The sequence below is a fragment of the Cyprinodon tularosa genome, unplaced genomic scaffold (assembly GCF_016077235.1).
Source record: "Cyprinodon tularosa strain WSP-4 unplaced genomic scaffold, ASM1607723v1 ctg48, whole genome shotgun sequence".
Lineage (NCBI taxonomy): Eukaryota > Metazoa > Chordata > Actinopteri > Cyprinodontiformes > Cyprinodontidae > Cyprinodon > Cyprinodon tularosa.
This window is the reverse complement of record NW_024039207.1, coordinates 287,331-308,008: the sequence shown is the minus strand read 5'-3', so window position 1 is coordinate 308,008 and position 20,678 is coordinate 287,331. Positions and strand designations below refer to the sequence as shown.

Sequence of the window (20,678 nt, the reverse complement as noted above, 5' to 3'; positions counted from 1 at the left end):
TGGGACAGGTGTTGTGAATGAAACGGTGCCCAGCTTGAAAGAACTCCTGTGTGTCGCTGAATGTGTGCATTGATGACTGAAAGACATCTTCTGCCTCCATTTATCTGTTTACTTCAGTGTTTAATTCATGTTAATGTTTATTTAAAGACATTTCAACTATATGAAAAAAAATTGCAGGGTGGGAATATAAAAAAAAAAGTCTAATCAACCAAAACATTTGCAACCCCCATGCAGTAGCTCCATGGACCTCCTAGGAGACGCGGACCCCCTGTTTAAGACCTCCCCTGTAGAACATTAAGAGAACCAAAGAGCCATTTGCTGCTCTAAAAAACCTCAAAGCAGAAGAAAACTGTTCATATCTCACTATGCCTGAAGTGCAGCAAGTTAATGTTAACATTAATTTCAATTAAGTTCATAACTTGCTCAGTTTGCATTGTTAAAATAAAACTGTAAGGATAACAATAGTAAAATAAGCTATGTGTGACCTCTCTGCCTGTTTATTTCATTTATCATAAATGTATATATGATGTCCTATATACAGGGGCCATAATGGGCCATGACCTGTTCTACAGGGGCACCGATTTACCATTAGGCAATACTAGGCAGCTGTCTAGGGCCCCAAGTTCCTGGGGGCCCCCATAGAACTCTGTTTACATGTATGGTTAATACAATTATTCCTTAATTCTGTTTTTGATAAAAAATTATTTGGCTAAAATGCCATCAGAACGCTTACAATATTGTGTCTCAAACCCCCACCCCCTTAAGTGTCCGCCATATTGGATCAACATTGCTGTACATGTTCAAAAACCTCCAAACAGACAGCAGCATACCATTTGAAAACAAACTATGCACTTTTGTCGCTATATTTAGCCACTTTCCAGACCCCTCTAGATCTTTGATTTCAAAAAAGCATCTAGCACCAAATCTAGCAACTTTTTCTGCTACTGGAGACCTTGGCGACAACAAAAGCAGCGAACTCTACTCTCCAGAGCAAGTAGATTGGTAACCCTGCCTCCTGCTCTCCTCTATCTTGTCTGCTGTCGTGATTCATGCAGCTATTATTTCATCCAAATGAAAAATGGAGAACAGAGAAGCAGATCATGGCTCGTCTACAGTGAGGACTGGGTTATTTACTTTTTTGGAAACACAGGAAGGAGCAATTAGCTAAGTGAGCTTAGTGATGGGAAAAAATCTTTCATTCCTTTTGAGACGGCATGAAAAACAATCACAAAACATAGAGAAATATGTTTTGTGAAATATAAGAGAGTGAGAAAACCTAGAACAAATAATGGATGTCTATTCTATTAACATTTCTCTATCTGTATAATGGGTCCTCTGCCTGTCTTTGCCTAGGGCCCCAGATTTCCTAAATCCGCCCCTGCTCTCACACACACACTAAGCTCTGCAGGCTGCATCCTTCCTCTCCACCGGAGCGCTCTGCAAGGAGCTGCCGCTGCTGAAGGCTCCGGCCGCGGCTCCTCATCGATCTTCCGATCGGAAATAATCCATAGCCGCATGGTGACGTCACGCCGCTGATGCTCAGCGCCCGTGGCACGGTGCAGCCGGGACGCCAGGAAGCGTTTGACCCCTCCGAAACGCGCATACGGGATTAATTGGACGCAAACAAAGGCAAAGAGGGAATCATAATTGCAAGGAGAAGCGCGAGGACGCGCACGCGGCTGTTTGTTTGTTTGTGACGTCGGCGCGCGCGGCAATGGATTAGCTGTCACGGCCGCTTTGCAGGGAGAGGATGGATGCGGACTGAGCCAGCTGTGGCCTGCTCCTATCAGCAACATCTGGCCGGGGAGTCGCGCGCAGCGGCGGGCGGGGAGCGTCGCTGGCTCTGGTTCTCTGAGGCGGTGTGACCTCGTCCTTGGCTGCCGGTTAGTGGATGGTGGGATGGGGGTGCAAGGATCACAATCAGGCTGCACGTTTAATAATAACGGGGGGTCGCCTGCACCTCATGCATGGTGCATGCTCACCTGTGAACACGCTTGGCTCCAGTGTTTTATGGAGACCTGAGATATAGAGTGGAAAGATGCAGCCTGCAGCCCTCTGTGTGTGTGTGTGTGTGTGAGCGTGCACAGCACCTGTGCAGAAATCTGCAGCTGCATGACCAAATGATGAGGGGTTAAATCCTTCTGAATGACCTGATCATTCAAAAAAATCATATGCATGAGAAAATATCTTCTGTCTAGTTGGAAAAAAAAAGCCCAATCATAGGAAACAATAATTTATTGGTGGAATACCATAGAGTCTGAGATATTTCAGCAGCTCAGAGGGAGAATCCCTGCTATTAAAACCAACAATGATTACTGTAAGTGATGTCAGCATGATTATGGAAGCATTAAACCATATCCTGACCATCCTGCAGGGTCAGAGAAGGAGCGTGCAGCAGCCAGACAGATCTGTGGACGTGGAGGATATGGAGGAAGTTGATGCAGGAGGGGAAGGGCCCATGGTGGTCAGAGAAGGGCCAAGCCGTCAAGGCCGCCAGTGTGAGTCCAGCGCCGCCACACCAACCACCAACAACCTCCTGGCTTCTGTTAAAGAGCAGGTAAGTTCCTGCAGTCACACCCTCTGTGGCTTCACTGCCATGTCTTTCTTCATTTTCAGTGCAAACATTTGGCTTATTTGGGAAACCTGCTCCCACTGACAGAGTTTGGACATCATCTCAGTTCCCTTATGGCGCAAAATAGCTTGTATTTTACACTGTAGTGCAGATTTTGATTTTTGCAATAATTTATTTTCTGTTACAAGAGACTATGCATACAGTGCTGGATGTTTGTTTGGTTCTAATTGACTTTTTTATTATTATCTTTGTTTTCTAATCATTTTACACACCAGTGGTTTCTGTTTTCTTTTTTGGAGGGGCATGATCTGGCTTCTTGTTGATTTAACTCTTTTAGTCATGCCAGGTTTGTTTTAGCTGAATGAAAGGGTGGAAAGACAGTTGAATGTGTTGGCAAAATAGCCAGATAAATGACGACAGCAATGACATCACGATGGAAAGAAACATACAAAAAAAAGCATCAATGTCATTATTAGAGCTATTGTTGTTTTCCATCAATCTTAGATGGGCTATATGGTCATTTTCTGAAAACAGTTGAAGAAATCTCCTTATTAACTGTCAGACACGGTGGTGAGTGATGGTGATGTGGGCTTGTTTTTGCAGCTGTGGGTCCTGGAAACCTTGCAGACATTAATGGGCGATTCTTTGACTAAACGGCTCTTTTTATATCAGTTATGTTTCTTAGAGATCACATCTTGGACTTAACTTTGCGGCCATTATGAAGCTCAGTTTGGCTACTACCTTTGCATCTTAAGAGATTTAAGGCGACTTAAGTTTGTAAAGTTAATCTCAGTATCAGTTTATACACATTTAATATTGATCATGTTTGGATATTTCAGCTGATTTTGTGCTGTTTTCTATTTTTTAATGAACCATCAATCCCCAGTCCTGTTGCTTTGGAAGTCTAAACAAGTTTCAGGCAGTTTTATCTGTGCTTGTAACTCAAGTCACTCAAGTTTCCACAGTAAATCCAGGGGATTATCTCCAGATGAGGATGAAATTTAAGCTGAGTCACTCAGATCTAAAATTCTATTAAAAGCTTCATTCATTATTTCAACTGCCACATTTTCAGCACCAAGGGAAAAAAATGAAGTGGTGCTAAAAAAAAAAACATGCAGTGCGCTCAGCTATGTTCCAAAGCTCAGACAGATTCAAATTGAACCATTTCAGAAGGAGATATTTCTTATTTACCAAAAAAATTGCAGGAAATTCGTCCAAATGTATTTTTCCAAATATTTCAAACCAGGTATTTTTTTATGGTATGAACTTTTATGATTTGCTGCTGATTCTCCCTGAAATGCCTTTGATCTGCAGGAAAACAACAATATGAACCTGTGAGGACAGCCTCCGTCTGTCTCCCTGTCCCTGCTGTTATGTTTGATGCTGATTTATATCCTGTCAGCATGGGAGTCTTTCTGTTCTCGTCCTCTTAATTATACCTGGACAGTAGCCACGTTCTCTGCTCGCTCCCTGGGTGTTCAGTTCTGAATCAGACGTGTTGCTATTTAAAGGCTTATGATGTCTAAGGAAGGAGGTTCAGATCCAATGTTTAATCTGCACCTAAATCTAAGGAAGCGGCTATTTGACAGCCTTAATATCATATTTGGTGCATCAATAATGAACATTTTCTGCATTTGCATTCTTTATATTCCATTTTAGAGATTCTGCATGATAGGATTCTTTTTCCCCTTTTTAAAACCCCAAAATGTGCCCCTGATGATGCTCTGCAGTACAGTAGCTGTCAACATAGGCCTAGTTGAAGACATGTTACTCTTCCTGTTGACCAGATGAAATATGATCCAGTGACACTGAATGGAGCGATGTGTGCAGAAGGGTTAAGTCAAGGGCACTTCTTTCACTTATGATTGAACTCAGAGATTTTATATCAGTGGGGATTCTTATACTGCATAAAACCTACAAACATTTCCTGTACTTAGTTTGTGTTGCTAATAGCGCCATTGTCCGTGTTGCTAATGGATTGTTGAGTTTTTAAAAATAAGACTGGAAAAACAACATGCACAGCACTAAAGGGAAAGCTGAATTAGGAATTATCTGACTTTGTCTCCAGAAGCTGGAGAATTTATCTTTTAATAACACAATATTTCAATGCTCATGTAACAGCTGTAGATCTAATCCCATTTTTGCTATTTGCTCCTACTCTTCTTATATAGCTCATTTTTCGTAGCTTTTGAAAATGCATTAGAAAGTGGGTTTTAATACAGATTTTTCTGGAAATTTTCATTTTTCCTGGGGCCTTACTTTCATAGGTAGAAAGACCCGGGGTCTCGTTTAAAGAAATACTGTGCAGGATCCATATTAAAAGGTAAGTATGGCAAAAGTCCAAAAATTCAGATTTATATAACCGTGCACAATCCCCAAGCCAGGAGATTTACCTTAGAAATCACAGCCACAGTTTGTGGTAATGCTGCAAGTAACGATTATTTTGCATGTTGACTAATTGGTAGATTATTTTATCGATTAATTGATTAATAATCAGATAGCCAAGATTCTTTAAAGAAGACTTTTTAAGAGATTAAATCAGGTGAAACTCAACCTTTCCCACTGGAGTCCAGGGTAGCGCATATTGACAGACAAAAAACGTTTTGTTTTTTTATCTTAAATGCAAAATGTTTATTTCTTTTTACAATTTTGATATAATTTCTGCTCTAAGTAGGTTGCTCTGTCAGCTAAAGGCATGTTTTGGAGTCTATAGATCAGTGAGCGATTTATCAATTATTAAATTAGTTGAAGATTTTTTAATAATCGATTAATCTGATTAATTGTTTCAGCCCTAGTTTGTGTAAAGGCTTAATCTTAGGTTCAGCCCTATACATACCCGACCCTAAATACTCCAAGCAAAGCACCTTATATTTTTTATTGTGTATTTAAACAGGCTAGCTGATCATTGATATTAATCTGTTTCCAAGTGCAGTGAAGACAATGAAAAAACATAGTTAAACAATGGAGAGGTGGAGAATTGTTTGAATAAGTTTGGTAGCTACGTTATTGGTGTAACAAAATAAAAGAAAGTATCATGAATGGCAACACAGAGTGTGTTTTCATTGGAATAAATGGCTAATCGGACTAAAAATGTGTCATATAAACATGTAAGTTGGACCATTCTTATCAGATTTGGAAGGATCGTATATGGACGTTAAGTGTAGTCTGACTGAGAGGGGTGGTTTATACAGATTGACAATCCAGTCAGCATGCATGTAAACGCTTCACTGGGTGAGGTTTTTTTTTAAAGAGGCAAGAGTAAGTCTGCCTCAAGTGATTCATCTCTCTGGCTAGCTGTAATCAGAAAATTCCAATTGGCCTGTTTGCATGTCACATTTTTTAGTGGCTGTTTTGTTCCAACTATTCATGTCCATATAAAAAATCCAAATTTTTTTTTTTTGCTTTTTAATCCAAATGCATTTTGGTCTAATTCTGAAATTTTGTGCACGTAAACATGTATAGCTAATTACAAACAAGATGGAGGGCAGTATTGGGCTTTTCGCTGGCTGTGATATCTCAGATAAATGGATAATTTTATCAATTTATATAATTTTATCATTGACCTTTAATAAGCTGACTGCAGCCTGCACTGGAAAAATGATCTAGAAATAAGTAAAAATGTCTTAAATTAAGTGTATATATCCTTAATTTGAGTAGATCAATGAGATAGTTTGCCAATGGAATTAGTATTTTTACTCTTAAAATAAGATAATTAGATAACATGCACTTCGAATAAGACAATGCATTTGTATTTTCTTATTTTAAGTGTAAATTGTGTCGTTCCGTTGGCAAAAGGTCTTTTTTACCTCCTCAATCCAAGAACAAATGCACTTATTTTAAGAAAGAATGACTTATCTAGATTTGGATTTTTTCCAGGAGCCACACCTATTTTACACCCATTGTAACTCGAAAGTGACAACACTGGCACGGCTTCCTTTAGACGGGCTCTTTGTTAAACGCCTTGAAAACTACAGAAAAAGAAGACAAAGCTTTACATATACAGTAGATACATTTACAGACAATCAGGTGACACGTGCTTTAACCGAAGTTACCTCGTGACCGCCTGCCACTTCGGAGGTCTTTAACAGTTTAATTCTTCCTCGTCCACTCTAAATTAAAATATTAAGTAATTAAAACACCATTACCAATAAAATTGCAAAATATTACAAACACAGCTACAAATACCTTGACAGCTACAGTAAACACAAGGCTGCTCCACATAATGCAATCATTTTTACACATTCCCAAAAGGTGAACCAAAGAATGTAAAATACATTATCTTAACTTTTAGAAATAAATATAAATTTTTCCAAGAAAAAAATTATCTCACTGACACTTAAACCCATGTTAAATCTTTATGTTTTTATATAAGTTCTTACATGCACCACAAAGTCCTGCATATCCATATTTAATTGTGTTACTTTAAAACCATGCATCCAGCTATCCTCCCCTTTCTTTTTTATACTGGAGTTGTGCGTAGTGATAGTGTGGGTCTGGTTTCTTCTATACCGGACTAGCTCAGCACATTTATCCAAGAGCAATACTGTAGGGATTCTATTTGCTCATAAGCCAGTCATCATCATAGGCCAGGAAACCTTGGTGGAAGGCTTGCTGAAAAAGTAATCCCTCCTGCCTCCCCCATTTTTAACATCCTTTAACAGAGTCAATTAATGCCAGTTACACAGAGACGGCAAAATGGTACTTAAATGTTTATAGCAATCAATTTGAATGGTCACATTTAAGTGTTTTTCTGTATGACTCAATCTGTGGATCATAGGGAAGAGGAATGAATGGAAAAAATGACAATAACATATTTCTTTTTTTTTATTATTATTTTTACAGTGTCCTGTCTGGCAATGTGGCAATAAGAATAATTGTCTTGATGCCAAAAAGAGCCCAACAGATTTTACTTTCACAACTATAGCAGTATGGCAATTGCCATATTGCTCCACTTGTTTCATGCATATAAATTGCTTTATTATAATTATGCAGGGAGTTTTACAGTTTATATGGACACTGCAATGTAAATAGAGCAGAAAAACTGAAGAAGAAAAGAAAAAAAAAGAAAGAAGAGATAGAAAGGAGAAAATGACAAAACATTTTCAGTCTGCTTCATCACCTGTAACAAGATGAAAAAAGAACAGCACAACTGAGACATGGCACGAGACATACAATAAAGCAACACCTTGAAACTATCGCTAAAGTAGTATTATTAAGTCTGACATGTACTCTGTGTCAATAACATACTTCAAATATTGGGCGTACCTTAACTTAGAGTTTAAGCTGGTTAATAAACCTTTTTACCTGCACCACCTACAGTTTGCGTCTGTGTTTACAGAATATAACTTGAAAAGTTGTGAACAGATTTTAATTAAATGTTTGCCAAATGTGCACCGATTGCCAAGGAACAAGATATTGATTTTTATCGAGTTTAGCTATAGGTTTAATTTGCCATATGGGGAAAAAAAATTGCTGCTTCATGGAGTTCTGCGCTCTTTGAGCGGTTTTCTAGTTTTTAATGTAACAGTTCTTCATGTATAATCACGGCTCAGAGGTGCCAGCATGTATCAGACTACATCAGGTTTTTTTGATGTAATAAAGTCGATCTTCTAGTAAATATTCATATGCAGTGAAATTGAACTTCTAAGAGGCATGGGCGGTTCTAGACAGGGGCCAACGGGGGCCACTGCCCCTGTAGATCACGTCCTGGCCCCTGTTATGGCCCCTGTACTGGATGCATAATACTCCAACATATTGTAATGATGATCTGCGCTGGAACAGACATGGTTACTGATAGGTCCTTTGGATCAATTTCATTTTCTTTTTTTAAAAATTCTGTTTTATTGATTATTTAAAAACAATAAGGTGATAGCTTCAGTGCTATTGAGATTGGATCCCAGTTTTAATCTGCTAAAGGTTTTTTTCAAAACAAAAAAAGGCTGAATATATCAGTTTTTCTTGAGTTCTAATTCAGATTTTATAGAAAACGGTCATTTTACTGAAATTAAGTCAAAAATATGTAAAATTACAAAATTCTAAATGTAAATTCACCTAACGAGACATTGGATTTTAATTAAACCTAATTGAATAGAAATTTCCCGTCATGCAGCTATATTAATATATTTGAATCCCTTGCCCTGTTTTTTATTTCATGCTTTTCTGTGCCTCAATAAAAACACCGCCACTGCTAAGAGGAATTATGATGCAAACTGGCTTCAGTTCATCTTCTCACCATCTGTGTCCCCAGTTTCACGTGGCTCCAAAAGAAAACGAGTTAAAGTTGGTGTGAAGTGCAGCTAGTTTACAACCCAAGTTGTTTTCTTTAAATATAAAAACATAAGCCTGTGTAAGATTCAGGCCCTGTTTTGTGCGTACACACGTTTTACAAAGTAGATCACAGATCTGAAGGTTGGGCTTTTTACATTACCTCAGGATCGTTCTAAGGGACGGGATTTTGATTGCTGCAGGACATCCCAGAACTTGTTGCCAAATAAAATGCAAAATGAAGTTTTGTTAAACCTTTGATATGAAATATTTGCTTAATCTCTTCCTGCTTATAGATCAACTGTGTAACTCTAAAGCTGTTAATCCTTTCCTATTATTCAAATGTGCCGCGGTGTGAACAGGTGTTTGCACCCCTTCTTGGTTTCTCCTTTTTCTGTTATTTTTGCAACACTTTTTAAGAGCATGAAACTAATTTAAATATTGTTCGAAGAAAACATGCATTTATAAATAAAGATTTTTATTATTGAGTTAGAAATATAATCCGAACCTACCGGTACATACCATACCTGTCTGAAAAACTGATCCTTCTCCTTAAAAAAATTGTATAACTGTGGTTTATCACACCTCAGTTTACCTTTTCTAGCCACACCAGTCCTCAAGTATCAGTTAAACAGACCTGACAAAGTCAGGTACACTAGTAGATCCTCTAAAGTAAGACATCATGTCGAGATTTAAAGGAATTCAGAAACACATGAGTAAGGAAGGAATTGAGTCTTTCAGTATAGAACAGATAACAGAGCCAATTTAAAGCTGTAGGACTCCAAGAAACCATAATGAGAGAAATTATGCACAAATGGCAAAATCTCAAAAATGAAGACTTCTCTCAGATGAGACAAACGTGTGAAAAAACTGTTGCAAGGTGTGTGTCTTATTACATCTGGAGTACAAGTAACACTGCCTTTCAGAAAAAAGAACACCACCCCACTACTAACGTATGGTGGTGGTAGTTTGATGGTCAGGGGCTGTTTTACAGCTACAGGACCTGGAAGTATTGCTGTGATAAGTGGAATCATGGATTCTTCTGTCTCCAGATTGCATGTTTTGCTATAATTTGGTCTTATCATACAAAGAACAATGTCCCAAAAGTATTGCTGTTGTTATTTAGATGCAACCACAGTAATTTTTCACTGGTAAAACAAACAAAAAGAGCTGTTTTCCCCCCAAACTACACGTTGATCATCAAAGAAAGAAGAGTAAACTGAAAACTCACTGCTTTCATGTTCTATCTCTACCTTTTAGAACGACATAATACCTCCAAAGTCTCCCTCTCTGCTTCCTAAATTCCTGATTTAATTTCCTTTGTTGGAAGCTGGATAAAGCTACGCTACTTTTTGCAGTGCTGATAAAACAATGCACTCTCTGGTTTCTTAAAAGAACTGAGAACTGTTTAGGAATCAGCATTTAAAAGTGTTTAATCATCTGTGGAATATTACCCACAGCCAACTTTGATTCGTAATTAAGGGTAAAAAAAGAAACTTTAAAGCCAAAAATAAGCTATTTTTGAACATCCAAGTCTGAGAGATCATGAAATAATGACCTTCGCCGTCAGCGAGGGGAATTACATGTCCAAAGCAGGACATCTTTCTTCTTGATCTTTGTTTTCATAAATGTAAAGCAGAAAAGCTCAGCTTTGTAATTCAGACACCACCTTGGTAAAAAGCCCGACGTTCCTTGAGGCTAAATGTTTCATCATGAAACATGTTTTTAGATGATTGAGCATCCTGAGAAGAAAAAACAAAACAAAGTTGCTTTGCATATCCCCGTGCTGGAATGCAGGCAGCGGTGCTGCTCAGGAGTCAAATCTATTGCCTGCGGTTAATCCACAGAAATGTCAAATTAGACCTGCTAAATGGAGCACATCAGTCATTGCCCTCTATTGTGTGTGGGGCCTGATGCTTTTCCACTTAGCTCCCATTTAACCCCTTAAAAGTGGAAAAGTGATGGATTGTAGCCAACGAAGCAATGGCGAAACTTAAAACCCCACTGAAGTGTCAGAACACGGCTTGACTTTGTCACTTCTTCAGCAAACAGAGGGATCGATCAGATGTTGAGATAACGGCCTGCAGCAGAGTTTCCACTCAATGAAAGATGAGAATAAAAATAGAGGATTGAAAATATCAAGAAGATCATCAATCATAGTTGTTTAGACTTTCCTTTATGCAGACAGAACAGAGATTTAACCTAAACCAGGACGGTTTAGTGCTCTCCAGTGCAATGAACGCCTTTTAACTAAATTCACTTTCCATCAGTCCAGTTCATCTCAGTTTATTTCAGTTTAATTAGAATCTTTCTACTTTATTACAGTTTATTCCTGTAATAGTTTTTCCACCCTAAGGTCCATTAATTGCTAAAGCAGATCCACATGAAAACAATTGAAATACCATTGAGAGTAGAAATGGATTTTAACACTTTCACTTGAAAAGGAAGAGCAAATAGCACAGAAAATCAGCTCCGATACAACACACACACAAGGCAAGGCAAGGCAAGGCAAATTTATTTGTATAGCGCAATTCAGTAGAAAGACAATGCAAAGTGCTTTAAATGATTAAAATACAGGAAGATAAAACAGAATCAAAGCAAGAAGGAAAAAATAAATAAATAAATAAATAAAATAAAACATGCAGAAACAAAAAAAGAATATTAAAAACAGTTGGAAGTTTTTGTTAGATTACATTTATTTACTTTATGATTTTTTTTTTTTTTTTTTTTTATGGAGAAGAAGAGGACTTTGTTTGAGCTAATTTTCCAGTATTTGATTTCTAATTATCTTTAAAGCTGTTTGCATTTGAACAAAAATTTCTCCTTGGGCAGTTGACGATTCCCCAGAACCTTGCCTTTTGTTCTACTACCATACAACTGCAAAACCTGGATAACTGGGGGGGATCCCACTCTAGATTACCGATGTCTCCGTAAAATTAAGTACCTTGTGGTGGCACCTACAACCTTCCTCTCACTCTTAGAGAGAGCCTCACATTCCTATGCGAGGTCTTTTGGTTCACAGGTTCGCAGTCCTAAGTCCAAACATAACAGATCCTACGTCCTGTAAAACAAAAACTATGGGTCTGATCTTCAAAGATTGCTGATAAGAGGTGCTAAATTGCACATGCAAATTTTGTTTTAGTACGTGCATAAGTGGGCGTGTTGTGGGTGATCTGCAAAGATCACTGCATAAATGTTAAAACATGCAAACTGTCTGGGTCCATCCATTAAAATGAGCTGGATGTTCTACAGGCAGTTTGAGAATGGCCGTAAAAGACAGAGAAGGGTTCTGATCTATGGAGATCGAGGTAAAAGTTATCATTATTTTAATAATAATGATTAAAAATTATGTTTATGGTGTATCTCAGATAGGAAGCTCAAAGTGCTTAAAAACAAAAGCATGGGTTATGGTCCTGTATTCAGAGGATGTGCAGGATTATTTCCCTCCCTATTTCTATTTTCTGGCTCCACTGATATTGATCTTTTTATAACATGCCACAATAATTAAGTTCTGTCATTTTTTTTGCCTTTCAGTTTTTTTTCCTTACCCAGATTGTCTGCAATCGAGGTGCATTAATTTCTGCCGGGCATTTTTCCTCTGTTAATATTGTTCTATACTGATGGTCCAAACATATTTACATTTGCATTGATATCTCTCCATCCTCTGGCAACACAGCAATGCCACCTCTTTGGCAACAATGACTGCAGATGTTTTTTTTGCTTGTCCGTTTGCGCTTAACTTTCAGAAATACTAAAAAAGATACAAAACCTGTGACCGCAGTTAAGTGTCTGTGTGAAAAATCACTTTGTACATGGTAAATGTTAACATTTGCATATCCTCCACTCATTAATTTATGCGGTCCGGTCATTAGGATATTATCTGCATATTGATGAAGGCACACACGCAGAAAACGCTTTGCATACACTGTCTGCTGAAAGGCACCTTCTTTGAAAATCTGATCTGCGCATATAAACCTGTTTGCACCTGTTTTAAAACATGCAAACCTCATGAACATCAGATGCTTTGTGTTTGCCAAAGAGGGTCTTTGATTTTACGGAAGAATTTCCTATTTACGTGTTGCTATTGTTACAGGAGCTTTGTGCGTGCTCTGTGGAACAATGAGTTCCAAATCTCACCTGCAGTTTCAGTTTATTAAAGCTACAGTGTGTAATTTTCAGCGACATCTAATGTCCAGACTGCAGACTGCAGCAACATGAACGTCTCCCCCCCACCGCTTCTCCCCCCCAACAGTACGGCGAGCGTTACGGGACAAAATGTCTTCCACGACGTCGGAATCACCTACCTTCTCAAGTGATGAGGTTTGTTTACATAGATAATTTTACAGATAGTATTTCATTAGTCTGTGTAGGGTATAGATTTCATGTAGACTTTAGATAATAAATATACCCGTTGATTTTTCTACGTCGTTGTGACGTTTTGGTGAGCTGCTTTGCATGGTGATATAAACAGACGAAGTAATTGTAGTCATTAGTTTAACAGCGAGATTGTGTTCACTGGAAGAATATATATTCCCCGTTTACAGAGTCCAAGTCTTGTTTGTGGCACGGGGGTTACAAGGCGAGGAAGAGGGAGAGGGAATGCAGCTAGGCGAGAGAGAGGAGCCGGAGAGAAGTAACCGAGGTATATATCCAGAAAATTATTTTACAGAAAATTACTGAATCATTACCTGTGAAACGTCAGGGATGTTGCTGAATAAGTATACTGGAGAGTAACAGCATCATCACGCAGCATGTTATTGTTTTAGACAGGTCTGAGCATCCTGTACTCCAAAAACTGCAGTGATATTAGACAATTGTGTGTGTAGGGTTAATTACCTGTCCAAGAGAAAACTGGCAACTTGAGCGTCACTTTGAAAACCTTTTTCCTCCATCAGTGACTTCCATCGTGTAAATGCCGTGCCAATGTTGATCCGTGTTTTTTGTCGTTTCTTGTCACGCTTGCGTTTATTCTCGTCGTGTTTCCGCTTCTTAGATGACGGGGGTTCGGTGTCCGCCGCTTTTCGTTGTGATACAGAGTAGGCATGATCCTCCATTCGTCTGATGTTTGGCCACACAGTGCCAAACAGTTTGCAAAGTCACTCACGCCTGCCGCCTTGTTCACCTTTCTTGTCACTGAGGTGCAGTATACCTGCTTCTTCTTCTTCTTTGGTTTCAGGCAGACTAAACGCTTCTCAGGCATAATACTGCCATCTACTGTTCAGTACCGTCTCAGTTCATCTCTCTCAACTTGCCGTAGTTACTTTCGAGCGTAATGGGAGATCTCGCAATCGCTAGTTTGTTGCCTCTGCGCTTGCCGTAGCGCAAAGATGTCAGCCTCCATGGCTGCGAGACCCGCTCCTATGTAATTATAAATAACGAATTCTAAGGCAACGCAAATATTATGGTTAAAAGGCTGAGCTCATAGGTGATGATAAATAACATAGTTATGTATAATATATTAAATTTCTGACTTTATATCCCTGTAATTATTACATACTGTAGCTTTAAATAAGCTACAATAACTCATGTAAGCAAAACATGAGTCTAAATGTCTAACAATTCCCCCTGTTGTTGTGGCCAAAATCACCCAATAATCCAATATACATAAGTTCAGTTCAATTCCCTTACAGTCTCTCTTCTTCTGTAATTTATTACCTGGTATTTTACTTATATAATAATTCAGAAATTGTCTTGAAATTATTATTTTCCAAATTTTAGGAGGAAAGAGGAAATTTTAAAATAACCCATTCTGACACCTTTTCATACCCCTTTTTCTTGCATGATGGTATGCACATGAATTTGCCTTGTGTGTGCTCATGCATATGGATGGAGCATTAGCAACATTAGCAGCATGCATAGTTCTTTTATCATAATATACCAGTCTCTTATTGGACAGGTAAAAGGATTTAAAAGCAAAAAATACATACTGTCTGCAGGAGAGTCCCTTATTCACTTATTCGCCCCCTTTTTCAAGATAAAGACAGGAGTAATGGTGATGCAGGCTGCAGTTAGCATCCTTCAACGATTGACATTAATTAAGAAGGAGGAGCAAAATCTATATTTTTGGGTTTTCTGGTTTGAAATAAAAAAACACACAAAAAACACACAAAAAACACAAAAACGTTGCTTTTCCCAGCAGGTTTTTACACGTGGCTCTACACCAACTAAGATTTCCAGGGGTTTCAATTTGCTTATATCAGCAAATGTTATTTCAGAACTTGATAGAAAACAACACAACTTGTTCCAATTCAGGTAGAAGGTTTAGCATTTGATGGAATAGGAACAGTTATCCTTCCATTTTCATCCAGAACTGAATCAAACTCTCTTGATGCATTCCCAGACTGTGTAGGAACCCTGACACCACTGCAGAGGCTCGCATCTGTAGGGCCTGTTTTCTTTCCCTGAGCTGACAGCAGCAGACTGTTGCACTGCAGGGCAGCTCCCAGATGAGCTTGCTGCTGAAAAAGAACATGCATGCTCATCAAAACCCACAAACAAGATGTATTAGATGGGCAAGATGTTTTTTACAACCAGTGAGAAAAAATGAAATATGAGTAAGTCATTTTTTTCTTGAAATAAGGGTATTTACTCTTACTATCAACAGCTAAACAAGACAATTTCCTAATGGAATTTGATTATTTACATTGAAAGCAAGTGAAAAAACATCCCATTATCTTATTCAAAGTGCATAATGTCATTTTTTTTATTTTGAGACCAAAGTGTCTCACTTCATTGGAAGATCATCAGATTTACCTGCTCAAATTAAGGTTAAATACACTTATTTCAAGAAATTTTAATTACTTTTAGATATGCTTTTGCAGTAGACTGACCAACTGCAGGGCTTTCCATGCTTGGCTTGATTTTAATGGAAAGCGCCAACAGAAAACCCTGCATGTTGCAGGAAATTACCAGCACAGGTGCACCTGATGTGGGTGAGTAAAAGCCCAGTGTAGACTGAAAGGGTTTGCCTCATGTAAGCTGCAGGCTCTCAGTCTGAATCAGTGGCTTAAACTGACTCTCACTGTTGTTATATCAGTGCAGACTGGACCCCAGCTTTGAAGCGTGACATGTTGTCAGAAATGGAGCTCCCACAAGCCACCCCCTAGTGCCAGAGGTGGAGGACTTTGAGTCGTATCCCCATGGTGTAAGAGGATTTCTTTATCCCCTGAGTGGTGAAATCACAGAGTACCCCCCACCCTCTACCGTGCCATCACTCTCTGATGTTCTTTGCATGAGTGGATCCGCCTCCACCTGCCTTATCCGCTCCCGGACTTGTGTCTGCCATTAGAGAAGAAGCACACTTGTTGCTTGCAATTGAAAAAGGCAGACTGAGCCTGTAAAGAGGCAGGAAGTGCTTTAATCCAGCTAAAGGTCACATGTGGAGGCGTACAGAGTGGGAACACTGGGAAAACAAAGGCAGGATAAACATCATTGAGGTCCGTGGAGGGCAAAGTGGGAGTAAAATCTACTGTCTCTGCTTTTACTCTCATAATTTCACTTAGTTAAGGTCCCTGCAGAGCCTGGATTAACAGAGACAGGAGTTCTATCATCCATCTATCCATCCTTCTTTACATATCGGCTAAAAGAATTTCTGGATTTTTGCTGTGAATGATAAGTGAGAACATTTGATATTGAAAGCTGTAGAAATGTCCTTTACTTTATTCATCACAAATTTCATCACGATAAGATGCTTGTGGGAAATATCTGCCACTGCAGCAAAACGAGCCTGCAAATGTTCTGACAGGCTTTGTTACAAAGCCTTTAAGACGGAGTTTGCAGCAGCAGGAGAAGTAGGACGAACATTTCACGGATATCATTGATGCAGCGTGGATAAACTGAACTGCCGGGCCAAGATTAGACACAGCAAGCAGCAGAGGTCTGAAGTCGGTGTGACTCGATAACGGAGTGGAAAAACAGGCTGTGACGGTTCACAATAAGCTGTGTTGGATCGTCCGTAAGAACCCCCCCCAGCTGGCGCGAGGTGTCGCCTGGCACGGCTTGCTGTTGGCCGCTGAGATGTGCTGCAGCCTAGCGAGGGTAAACAAGCACGCCTGTGTATTGCTGTCCTGTCTCTGCAAAGCTTTAGTGTGATGTAAGGGAATGCAGAAAGGCAAAGTCAGCAGCAGTGCTGTGACAATAAGCCGCATGCTCTAAGCACTCATGTTTAAAACTGTGTTTGCTTTATTGGTAACTTCCTGTCTTTAGTGCATATCAGTGTAAAAATGTTGATTATTGATTAAACCAAACAATTGGCTATCATTCCGTCTGTCTGTCTCACTTTCTGCTAAAATACTTTTTCATTAAGAGAACTTGAAAAATATTCACATCTCTAGTCCCTTGCTTGATTGATGATAAAGCATTGTAAATCACCATTTCACTAGGAGAACCCTTTATTCAGTATCTAGTATCAAGGTATTTACAGGTTTTCGTCATGTTGGGGTCTAGGCGTCTAACCCACATGCAGAAAACACTCTTCAGACAGGGAAAAAGTTAAAAGATTTATTTAACAAAGTTTACAAGGAAATGTGCACAGGGTCTTGGTTCGTCAGACTGGTCACGGGAGGGAAGTCACTAGAGGAGGACAGATCTGTTAAAGTGGATCCAGGAAACTTGCAGTTAAACGGTGGCTTGGATTAATACCTGTTCAGAGGGTATTCGGATCAGCAGGGGGGGAACCGTGTTGGTCCAGAGGCCGGTCGGCAGGCTGAGGGCAGAGGCTGAGGCAGAGGACAGACAGGCAGGTTCCAGGCAGTGATTGTTTTCTCCAGGATGACTGATATCCAGATTAGTCAGGATCTGAGAGGCAGAAGAACACAGGGTCAGACTAGTTCACAAAATCAGAGAATCAGATCAGAGAAGCAGGCTCATGTTTGCTGGTACCTTTACTGGCAAACACTCTGGCAGGGAAGTGTCAGCCTCCTCCTCCTTAAGTAGGCCTCTTGATGAGCAGATGGGAAACAGGTGTCGAAGTCAGCTCACGCCCTCAGGAGGAAGATCTCAGGTGCCCTCTGGTGGAGAAAGTTAGAAAAGCCTCCAGATCCCAAGAGTTTTAGAAAATGAACTTCCTAAACTGCTCTAAAATTTCCATAATACTTTTCTTATAGTTTAGAATCTCTTTAACTTGATTCCACTTTTTCTAAATTGCAAAAAGACAAAATCAATATATAAGATGTTGCCTCAGGACTGTCGAGTAGAGACTGACATTTTTTCGGGAATCCGTGGGATGGGAGTCAGTATTAGTAACGATCACGTGATTGGGACGGTACAGGATTAAACATTAACGGGAGCAGACGGGAGCGGGAGCAAACCAATAGTAACTAAAAAAAACTAGGATCGATGCCAAAAAATATAATAAAATATAAAGAAAAAAAAAAAATCCAGTACTGGCGCCACCATTTTGTTTTTTTCCTTGAAGCCTACACTATAATGCGAGTCAAAAAAACTACACGACCCAAAAACCATTTATAATTATTATTATTCCTTTTACTTTAACTGACCTTTACTACAATTAGAAACAGGAACTTAACTGACCCTTCATAGAAATTCAGATTCAATGTATTGGCAGAAATCTTATTGAAGACAACAAGAATGGGAGTGGTGCAGGAGAGGGAGTCATTCTGAATGGGAGTGGGAGTAATTTCACCAGGAGTGGGACGGGACAGGATTTAGATTTCTACTCTGGCCCGGGATCGGGACGGGACACAAATTTTTTTCTGAGGGAGTGGGACGGGACAGGAGTGAAAATCCACTCCCGTGTCAGTCTCTACTGTCGAGTCTGAGATCGTCCATTCCAGTCTTTAAAGGAATAGTACACCCAAAACATGATTAGACTTCATTTTCTACTCACCCCCATGCTGAACAACACTCTGGAGTACTTTTTTGATATCTCAAATGCATCTGGAGATCTGGGAGGCTTCTTGCTGTCTGCTGACATTCAAATAATGGAGGTCTATGGTGCCCGAGACAGAAAGGTCCACAAAAGTCCACAAAAAACGTGTCAATATTCCTCCATACTACTCGTCCAATGTATTCCAAGTGTCCTGAGTGGGTAGCATCCAGAATTTACTCGAAACGAAGTCATTTAGAATGTTTTTAGAGCATAAACAGTAGTGTATAGGATTTCCTGAAAGCGCGAGCCTGCGCGTTCACGACGCTACGGAAGCCGGCAGACCAAACCAGATGAAAGTGCGCATTCAGCGTCTGCTCTGCCAATAATGCAAGCGTAGAAGAAGAAATGAGCTGTTTACCTGTGCAAAGAAAGACACAACGAAAGAGAAATGTCTGAGGACTTCAATGTTAAGGAAGAGCATGAGTTCTTTGCCGAGCTGAATGCGCACTTTCATCTGGTTTGGTCTGCCGTGGTTTCCGTAGCGTCATGAACGCCCTTTTAGGAAATCCTATACACTACTGTTTATGCTCTAAAAACATTCTAAATAACTTTGTTTCGAGTAAATTCTGGACGCTACCCACTCAGGACACTTGGAATACATTGGACGAGCAGTATGGAGGAATATTGACACGTTTTTTGTGGACTTTTATGGACCTTTCTGTCTCGGGCGCCATAGACCTCCATTATTTGAATGTCAGCAGACAGCAAGAAGCCTCCCAGATCTCCAGATGCATTTGAGATATCAAAAAAAGTACTCCAGTGTGTTGTTCAGCATGGGGGTGAGTAGAAAATGAAGGCTAATCATGTTTTGGGTATACTATTCCTTTAAGGTGTTTCACTCATAAATAACCAGTATAATTGTGTAAAGATGCAAAAAGGAGGTTTAATTTCATAAACACGACTAAACCAAAAAAAGCTACAGTAAGAGTCAGTTTGTCATCACTACAAGATTTTGCAGCAGATTACAAGTGTGAGCCACGAGGGCTTTGAGTCCACAAACATCTGTCCAATTAGTGAGGATCAGCTGCTTCAAAGAATCAACTTATTAAAAATGCAAAATTAGTCCTGTGTGTTCTGTTCTCTTCCTGATATTATTGATGTTTCAAGCTGTTTGAGTTAAGATGATAATGTGTCGACAATCTGCTGTCTGTGTGAATCCAGTAGCCTTATTGAGGTGCCTGGAATAAAGCCGTCTAAACGGCCAAACTACTGGAGTTGGTTTTGTGCAGAGAAGCAGACTTACTACCTCTGAAATCAGGACAGCTCTGCTATTTCCATCAGCTGCAGCAGCTCACTGGCTCCTGCAGTCATTAGGATACCAGTAAAATAAACTAGAGAAAAAGCTGGTCATGGTTGACCCAAAAACAAAAAGGATATAGATGAAAAGCTGGCGGGGCGGATTTAAGAGTCTTTTGTAGTTTAAAAGGGATTATGATGCAAGAGACTATGATGGATGATCTGATTCTAATTCAGATGCTGTTGCATGACCTTAAACGAGCAATTCAAGCTGAAATACCTCCAATGTGCCTGAATTAATAACAGTTTTAAGGAGAAGAATGGAGCAGATTCTTCCTCAGATTTAACCAACTATTATCCCAAATACTTTTCAGCAGTTGTTTCAGCAGCTAAGGTTGTTTATGTAAGCAGTTAGGTTTAGGTTTTATCAAATAGAGCCGAATTGAATTGGAGACTGTAGCAAGGCCGAACAGGGGGAGGCGGAAGGAACGGTTACGCTGGGCCCACAGTTATAAAGGGCCCACAAAACCCACCATCACACTGGTGACAAAAACAAAATCTAATAAAAGGAACGTCGCACAGCCCACCTCTTATTTTTTTTTGTAGGAAAATAAGCATAAAAAGCGTTTCTGAAATAAGATTAATAGGTAATGTAAGATCATTGTTGCCATGCCAAACTAATTTGCGATGTCTGGTAATCTTTCTCCCTGCTGTGCA

At 39.5% G+C, this 20,678-nt stretch overlaps 1 protein-coding gene across 2 annotated transcripts in view; it reads left to right on the top strand.

The window, feature by feature from the left end:
* Positions 1-1,398: 1,398 nt before the first annotated feature.
* The window catches only part of LOC119794442 (plakophilin-4-like), a 63,621-nt gene continuing 44,341 nt past the window's right edge, over positions 1,399-20,678 (top strand). For both annotated transcript variants that reach the window (XM_038302025.1, XM_038302024.1), the window contains exons 1-2: positions 1,399-1,883; positions 2,375-2,557. In XM_038302025.1, coding sequence (XP_038157953.1) covers positions 2,426-2,557 — 132 coding nt within the window. In that variant the 5' untranslated portion in view covers positions 1,399-1,883; positions 2,375-2,425. The remainder of the gene's footprint in view (positions 1,884-2,374; positions 2,558-20,678) is intronic.